General features: G+C 39.1%; 1 protein-coding gene across 2 annotated transcripts in view; it reads right to left on the bottom strand.

Annotated features, from left to right (window-relative positions):
• Positions 1-1,567: 1,567 nt before the first annotated feature.
• SLC26A4 (solute carrier family 26 member 4) overlaps positions 1,568-9,405 on the bottom strand; it is a 44,346-nt gene continuing 36,508 nt past the window's right edge. For both annotated transcript variants that reach the window (XM_046669976.1, XM_046669977.1), the window contains exons 18-21: positions 8,688-8,742; positions 7,191-7,336; positions 5,538-5,621; positions 1,568-3,138 (exon numbers count right to left, since the gene is read on the bottom strand). In XM_046669976.1, the coding sequence (XP_046525932.1) occupies positions 3,115-3,138; positions 5,538-5,621; positions 7,191-7,336; positions 8,688-8,742 (309 nt within the window). In that variant the 3' untranslated portion in view covers positions 1,568-3,114. The remainder of the gene's footprint in view (positions 3,139-5,537; positions 5,622-7,190; positions 7,337-8,687; positions 8,743-9,405) is intronic.

Below are 9,405 nucleotides of genomic sequence, written 5' to 3'. Positions count from 1 at the left end.
ACTTTACAGAATTGTGTGCATATATTCACCAAAAACAATGAACAAGAATTCATAGCAGCACTATTCATGAAAGCCAGAAACTGGAAACGACACAAAGGTCCGCAAAGATTAGGATGTATCAATAAGTGGTGGCAAATTCAGACAGCAGAATACTATACAGCAGTGAAAAAAGACAGAAAAGAGAAAGGGGAAAAAGAAATACTCTGGTTTGATTCCATTTATATGAAGTTCAAAAAACAAGTGTTAGAAGTCAAGACAGTAATTACCCCTTGGGGCAATTACTAGGTGGGAGCATGAGAGGGCTTCTGGGGCAGTGGTTATGTTCTGCTTATCGATCTGGGTGCTGGCGACACTGGTGTGCTTGTTTTGTGAAAATTATGCAAGCAGTACATGATGTTTTGTATCCTTTTGATATGTATGTTGTGCCAGCATGAAAAGTCTGCTTAAAATAATAAAAATCATTGTACAAAATAAGCTGGGGCTATTTGGATAAGAATTACAAGGTTTAACTGAGATATTTGTGGGTAACATTGTTTATTGCATTTATAAGTCTTTGCACACAAATAAAATGGAAGCAGAACCATAAAGAATACATCAAAATGATGACTGATAAGAGTAATGGCAAACTGATAAATGTAGCATTTTTTATTGTATTTAATAGTTGTGTTCAGAAAGAACACATCAGAATAATTTCAAAGACAAATTTACATTTAATAAAAAAATATGCAAATATTTCCAAATGTACACGATTTGATTTTCTTCACTTGTTATTGAAATTCATATACAACACTGGAATCTTATAGGTTAAAAACATAACAAAAGACAACTTTAATTTCAAGTAAAATTTCCATTGACACTACAGAATTAAAAGTATGCTTACTATACACAAAATGCATATAAGAGACAGTATTCCGAGAGTGTGTGTGAGAAACAAGTCAAATAGACTGGGATCTTATATAGTCACAAATGGAGCCAAGATTTACAAAACTCTAGCCTTATTATAAAATGTAACTTTGGCATTTCCTTCAACTAATAAGAAAATGAGCAGTGCACATTTCCTCTATTGAACAGAGGTATTCATCCATTTTCTGCAAGACGATTATATTCCCTCTTTAGGGATATGATTTCTTGTCATTATAGGCAGATATTTCTGTAAAAATGAGATAACGTTATAATCCTGGTTATGCTGGACTCAACATGAGGAGAAATCTAAGTCAATTAAAGACAGCATAACCCATGAGCATGAAGGAATGTGACGTCACATCCATTACAACTCGCTCAAATTTGAATATGCAGAATGGGGGAGGGGGAGATAATGATGATGCTTTAAGTTCACCAATGTGATATGATCACTGATGATATTCCTTCAGAAATAGAAACCTTGGAGGGCCGCCTGGTGGTGTAGGAGAAGTTCGAGAACCCCGCTTCGGTGGCCCAGGGTTCGCAGATTCGGATCCTTGGCACAGACCTAGCACTGCTCATTAGGCCATGCTGTGTCGGCATCCCACATAAAGTGGAGGAAGATTGGCACAGATGTTAGCTTAGTGACAATCGTCCTCAAGTGAACAAAGAGGAAGATTGGCAACAGATGTTGGGCCAATCTTCCTCACAAAAAAAAAAGAAAAAAAATAGATACCTTGTTTCTGATTGTATCTAAGAAGAAAAACAGAGTAAGACATGCTGCCTAGGTAGCCAAACACATTTGGGAATTTCACTCATCCATATCAAAGGGATAATATAATTCTCAGCCAAGCAAGACATTGGGTAAATTGGGGACCTGAAAATTTATTTTTCTCTAGAAATGAAGTATAGCTTCATTCACTCCGGCGTGAAATATATGGGAATAGTCCACAGGACCAAAGCCTATATATTATATATAACACCTGGAATATTGTTGGCACTCAGAAAAGATTAAGCAAAAATAAAAGATATATTTTCTAGTTTAAAATATGGATTTTTTTAAAAACATATATTTTCAATGTCTATATTCCAAACTAAGTTTTTGCTTTTAATATTGAGTTCATTTAGAAAGTTTTGTCTTTAAAAACTCATTTTAAGCAGATTTATATGCAGGCTGTACACTTTTTTGGATTTTTTTGAAAGGTGGTCAGAATTCAGTTAAGGATCACTTTATATACTGCTAAAATTTTAGAGAAAAATATAAACTCGTTTTAATCACCACAGTTTCATAAACATATCAGAGTTGTTTTTTGTTCAAAATAACACAATTTTCGTGTTAGATTTTAAATAGACCGTACTTAAATATATCTCTACACAATGATCATTTCTATAAACTAAGATAAATTAAAACTGAATTTTTAAGCTAGAGATAGTCTGTCATATATTTTATTTGATCTTAATTGTGATCCATGATTATCTTATTGAAAAATTATTTCTATAAGCCACGATAATCTTATTATTGCTTCACTTCCCTGAATCAGTGTTTCTAAAACATATCCGCCCAGTTCTGTAGCTTTTAAGTGAACCGTTTTTTTGATTCTGCACTCCGGTTACATATAATAACATTCCTTATTAAGTACTAACTAAATTTGCATTTTAAAAGCTTTTTTGATGTATTTACCAAAAGTGATTTTTGAAGGCATTTATTGGTAAATGCATTAACAATCGTATTTCGGCATTAACTCAATGTGACCTTACACTGTGCTCAGTGCAGCTGGTGGGTATCAAGGCCAGTCCGAAATGGATTTTTCTTTATGATAATCATTCCTGCCCACGGAGGCTGTTGGGTCACACTTACCGCAGCTGAACGGAGGCAGCAGTACCCATGTGAGCACTGTTAACACATCTGTCTTGGAGGAACAGAGCATCACATTAGCAGATGCTGGACATGGCTCAGTCGCCTGGATAATTCTCATTTTGCACATCTCAGAGGTAAGCTATTTATTTTATAAATAAAGCCTAGAAACAATCTTAGTGCTTCTCTTTCAATGGCTAAGAGGTTAAAAAAGTAAAGATTTTTAAAAATCCAATAGAAAAAGAGTGAGTGTTTCAAGTCCGAAGAAATAATCAAGGCAGAAAATGTTTGCATAGAATTCCACTGGTGGCTAGATTTTCCTTGCAGTCCTTGCTCACGGCGACCTTCTGAGCCCAGTTTCAGGAAGCAAGTCTACGCATAGCCTGTGGAAGCAAAGCGGAAACAGTGTTGATACCACTGAATTCTCCTCGTCTACATTAGCTTTCTTACAAATATGTCTGGATAGTGTTGGTTGCTTATCTTTACTCATCTTAGGTGTATATCATCACAATAAAAGGAGGGGGGAAACTCAATTTTGTACCTCATCATACTTCAGTTGGATTTATTTAAAAGAAATAATTATGGGGGCTGGCCCCAAGACCCGGTGCTTAAGTTTGCACACTCTGCTTTGGTGGCCCAGGGTTTGCCAGTTTGGATCCTGGCTGCGGACCTATCACCACTCATCAAGCCATGCTGTGGTGGCATCCCACACAGAAGAACTGGAATGACCTAAAACTAGGATATACAACTGTGTACTGGGGCTTTGGGGAGAAAAAAAAAGAGGAAGATAGTCAACAGATGTTAGCTCAGGGCCAATCTTCCTCACCAAAAAAAATTAAAGCAATAATTGCTATTTATTGAGCATTTACTATCTACAACACTCTATTCTTATTACTTTACATGTACCCTTTAAGTTTCACGATTCTGTGAAGTATTATTTCTATTTTATGTGAAGAAACTAAAATGAAGACAGGATGAGTAACCTGCGCTGGGCTACACAGGCAGAAGAAGCAGAATCAGGGCCAGCACTCAAGTCTGCCTGGTTCTTCAGCCCTTACACTAGACCCACTTCGCGGTACTGCTTCCCTATCTACAGAAACCCTGCCTGAAGGGGCCTGTCAGGTGGCAGTCACAAATACTTCCATAAGATGGCAACTTCTTAAGTTCCAATTTTGAAATATGTTTTTATGCAATTAAGTCAGCCCTAAAACCGTAATCATAAACGATTAAACTGGAAAGACTTTACGGCTCAATAATGACGTTCCTGGGCTCACTAAGCTGGTGGGCTAAGATGCAGGACTTCTGATTTTCGCTCTAATAATGTGTTTTCTCCACAAAAATCTTCTCTGCTTGTCATCCTCACTGCCTGCTTTTACCAGAGGGGTCTGAATGTTATTCATTTCCACATTTTTATTAGGACCCGGAATAAGGCAGAGAAGGCGTGCTTATCAGATTTGCATATGACACCAGAGGGGGTGGGTGGTTAATATGCTGGATGATAGATTCAGAATTCAAAACTACGTCAACAAACCAGAACCAACAAGATCAAACCCAGCAGAAATCTGTGTAGTCCTGCATTAGGGTCAAACCCAGTTACATCAGTCTAAATGGGGAGACCAGCTGAACGATAGTTTGTGCGAAAATGCCCAAGACTTTAGTTGACTCCCGCTCAATAGGAGCAAAGATTTTGTCGTAGCTATTATGAAAATAAGCACATTTTTAAGTTGCAGTAATAGAAGTAACTTGATGAGATCAAGGTAGGTCATGGTTGCGTCATCTCCACGCTGGCCTGACCCCTTCTGGAGTTTCGTGACCTCTGCCTAGCCAGAGAAGCATTGACAGATTTTGTATCTATGAGGAGCAATAAAGGGAACTGAAAGAGTCTAGCCCGGAGTAGACGCTGGCGGAGGCAGATATTTAAGAGCTGTTCAGTGAGAGGGGTCGTCGTGCCGGTGAAGGCAGATCTCCATCCGCTGGGTGGTGTTAGACAAAGGCTGAATCTAGTTTTTTAAGCACAGCTAACCCTCAGAGACTTTCAACCATGCAACAAACTCCTTTGAAAAGCTACTAGTTGCCATTGTCTGGAAATATTTACACAAAAGCTGAGTGAATGTCCTTAGGGATGGTGGAGGAGAGATTTCTGCATGTGCTGGGATGTGGGACCACTTGATTTCTAAGATGTCTTTCCACTTAAACTCTACGATCTTCTTTTGTTAGTCCCATTTTACTCAAAGGTGGAGCCACAGAGTTCACTCAGATACTACAAGTTTCAGTCAAGTTTCTTAGGAATGGTCTGAGGCCCCCAAGAGCATCAGAAATACCTAGAATCCGTCTCAAATAAAGGGAGTGTCTTTTTTAAGCCATTATTAGTCAGAGGAAGAAAGGTCATGAGGTTGCTGTCGTTCACATACTATGCCCGAAGCTTACGAAACTCCTGGCTTAGAAATTCCATCTATGCACCTTTCACCCATCCCACTGGCCTTGTGTCTCTGGAAGAGAAAGTATGTGGAGGCTTGGGTATAAAATCAGGACCAGCATGTTGGCTGCTTCCAGTTGCTGATCATGCCGATATGCCTGGGGCAAAAGGTCCCCAAGTACTTAATGTCTTCAAGGGAGAATTCTTGTTTTCCATTTTCTTCTGTCTATGAAGCCATCTTTTTGGTATTTCTTAGAAATTATTTTCCCTGAATAGTTTTTATCAGACATAGTCACCATCTGTATTATTCTATCTATTCAAGATTTAATCCAAATTATTTTCTTTGAAGGAAAATAATGATCATACCTCATTCTGGACATCAAGTTCTTCTTCAATCAGCTCTGCTTCCATTAATTCAAGAGGATCTTTACAGTCTTGGATAAGCGTGATCTTGGCAAAGAGAAAAAAGAGAATATTTATTGGAAATATAATAACATCAACCCACCTGATACCCCACTGAAAATGAACTGAGGCTTTACCAGACTTTCCATGCTTCAAAATCCTTTTCAGCTTTCTTATCCTTTTATATTTCCCACTTAGAATTTTTCTCTTTACCATTTATTCACATTCAAGTGTGAACTGGTCTAGTTCTGCATTGTCTAACCTCCTTTTCAGCTCTCTTCCCCAGTCTCTGAAGTGTATGCCTCTTGACGAGTCAGCCCGTCTGCCTAATTGATTCAACAGTCGATAGTGTTTTTATTTCAATGGCTCAGCCAAGAGCACTCATACAGCATTGAGTGTGCAGTGAATGCCCAGTGAGGGGCTTGTGAACGATGACAATAAACAGTCCCAAGTTGAATGGGATAACAAATAACTGTTTTCATGTTGAGAGAGAACTTGACACCTTGGTTCTATTTTGCTTTTAATACGGAATCTTTTTTACATTCTTTATATGACCCCACTTTGTTGTTGTTAACTATGGCTTAGAGAATTTTAGATTAGATAGAAAAAGTTTATGAGTTTTCAAAGATGAGCATCTTGTTGTAGCTTTTTTTTAGATTTGTGATTTTACTACTTTCCTTTTTTTCCTTATTTGTATTTAAGATCCACATCTTGGTATTTGGGACAAGTATTTTCTCCAGCAGCATTAAGCAAAACAATTTCTCCACTAACAACAGCTGAAAAGAATAATATGCTATTGTTTTCTAAATTAGTTTTACTTCCAACATTAACTTGCAATCTAGAGTAAGAATCTACTTAACCTAATTTTAGACAAAATGGGAAGCAATTTAAAATATAGTAGACTGTGTCCCTGGAATAATTATTATTGTTATTTTTATGGGTATTTGTTTTAGTTTCCCAAATTCCCTGCAAGAGGGTCCATGAGAGATACGGTTCTTGTACCAGGTCCACCAGTAGGCCCGGCCCAATGGCCCAGACCAGAGTGCACAACTCTCCTGAGTATTCGACAGGAGAATTGACAAAATAAGGAGGCCCATGGGAAATCAGTGTCTATTCTATTTTGTGGGGAATAATTAACTCTGGGCTGATTCATGGCTTTTCATTTTTTTTTTTTCTTTTTCAAAGATCACTTACAACCTAATGGACCCCATTTAAAGGCATTTATAATCAAAAGTTTCCAGATGGTTGAGAATTTAAGTTGCATTTGTATATACAAATCACAGAAGATCCGAGATTCAGTGCCTATATTCTAGAAAAGCACTACAGCTAATGCCTATTCTTATTAGTAAATGCACACATTGTAGGACTGATATGTTCCAGGTACTAGAACCCGGCACTTTCCTGGAATCTATCATATTTAGTCTTCATGTCTACCCAGCAAGGTAAATGTTTTTATTCCCATTTTACTGATGAGAAAACTGAGGCTCTGAGAAGTTAAGCAGATGGCTTAAAACCCCACCAGGCTGGGATCCAAACCTAGATTTGTGGAATTTTTGCCATTTACAGAAATCATGACAGTTTAGGAACGATACATATGTAGAAAGGTTGAATGTTTACCGTTTCTAAAATGGAGTCTTGAACCTCTCGCGATTTCACCTGGTTCTGTAGATGGAGGACAGCATCATGGACAGTCAAAAAGAATATGTCCTTTCTAATGTTATCACTAAAGAAACCACATTTCTCCAGCTTTTCTATCACATGATCTTCGAAAGAAACAGATAATGTTTAGTTAGTCTCTGGGAAAAGACATTTTTGTAACATCAACCAATTCTACGTTTTTTAGTTCCTCCTTTTAATTCTTTTTTCTCATTTCCAAAATGTGACTCTGCTCTAAGCTGACTGAGTTTCTTTTCCAGGAGCACATGGAATGGTTATATTGTAACTGGTCCAGCACATGGCCTTGGTTCCTGACCAGGTCCCTTTTGCCATTGTACCCACACTCCAGCTGCTCTGAGCCTGGCTGCTGATGGTTCACAGCTGTGCCCTTCTCTGGAGAACTTTCCTTGGCCAATAGGAGCTGCCTCACCTGAAAGGCCTAGGAGGTTCCACCCCCACCCTTGGGTGGCCTGCAGCCACTGACCAACTGATATGGGGGTAGAAAGGCCAGCCGCCTTGCCTCTAGGAGAGGTAAGCCTCTGTGTGTGCGCCCTGTGGAATCAGGCTAAAGTAGACTTCTGAAACCATGTCTTTGTCCAGCTTCTTGCCTTGCCCTATCCTGCTCCCCTCGCTCCTTCAGGAATTTTCTCAGAGTGTAGCCTCTCAATAAACCACTTGGGCAAGAATCTTTCTCTCAGGCTCTGCTTCTAGAGAACCCAGCTTAAGCACTAATATTTTCCTACATACATACATACACTCATCCGTAGACACAGACTCATGCCTTGCAGCATCCTCTAGTTCTAAGGGATCTAGGTCATCTCTAGCTCTGCTGTCTCCATGGTCATTTTTCCCCCATTGATCCTGCACCACTGTCAGGACTTAGGTTTCCATGCATTACCATCTCTATGGCGCAAATTGGAAGTAATATCTTTCTAGGTCCAAAAGGGCCCTCAGAGTGATTGCTTAATGGATAGAGTTTCTGTTTGGGGTGATGAAAAATTTTGAAAATACATAGATAGTTGTGACAGTGGCACAAGAAGTGAAGGTGCTAATGCCACTGAATTTATTGTACACTTGAATGTTACTAAAATGGCAAATCTTATGTTATACATCTTTACCACAATAAATTGAAAAAAGGCCTTTGGGGCTGGCCCTGTGGCCGAGTGGTGAAGTTCATGCGCTCCACTGCAGTGGCCCAGGGTTTTGCTGGTTCGGATCCTGGGCACGGACATGGCACTGCTCATCAGGCCATGCTGAGGCGGCATCCCACATGCCACAACTAGAAAGACCAACAACTAAAAATATACAACTATGTACCAGAGGGCTTTGGGGAGAAAAAGGAAAAATAAAATCTTGTAAAAAAAGAAAAAAGGCCTTTGGGTATCGTGTACCCACATTCCAAGGTAGGAAAAAGGGCTTAGAGGAAATTCCTATAGATAGATAGGTATATGCATTTACCTTGAAGTGACGCAAAGTACACATTTACATCAATTCTTTGGAATTCTTTGACAACCTAAAATTTTAGAAAGGAGAATTTGTAACAATGATCAACTTTATCTGCCCATAATTCAGTAGCAATCAATTACTTGCTCAGGAGAAATTTCAACACTTTCGTGGTTAATCAGGACTTTAGGAAAAGTTCATTATGGGAAAACCATCGAAGTTTTCCACCTCCAGTGATGGTGTGATTAGGGATGAAAAGACTCAAGAGGTGGCAACATCCAGTGCTGAATAGCGGAGCACTCAACAGCACAGAGGTGCTCAGTAAATATCTGCGGAAGGAAGGAAAGAAGGGAGTAGAGGAGGCTTCCTAATGTAGCCCCTGCTGATTGGAACAAGAGTGCCACTTTCCATCTTTGAGTGGAAAACACATGGGTGTGGATATGTGGCCACTGGGTTCCAAATGTAAAAACTGACCTAAAAACCAAGGCCTCTGGATTTTGACTGTATCAGTGTCGATATCCTGATTGTGATTTTGTGCTATAGTTCTGTAAGATCTTGTCATTGGGAGAAACTGGGTTAAGGGTTACAGAGGATCTCTCTGTTTTATGTCTTACAACTTCATGGGAATCTACAATTATCGCAAAAGGAAGTTTAATTAGGGCCCAACCCCATAATAGAGTGGTTAAAAATCCATGTGCTCCGCTTCAGCGGCCCAGATTCATGGGTTCGGATC

Source organism: Equus quagga, chromosome 8 (assembly GCF_021613505.1).
Source record: "Equus quagga isolate Etosha38 chromosome 8, UCLA_HA_Equagga_1.0, whole genome shotgun sequence".
In the NCBI taxonomy this organism is placed as follows: domain Eukaryota; kingdom Metazoa; phylum Chordata; class Mammalia; order Perissodactyla; family Equidae; genus Equus; species Equus quagga.
This window is presented reverse-complemented; position numbering and strand designations above follow the sequence as displayed.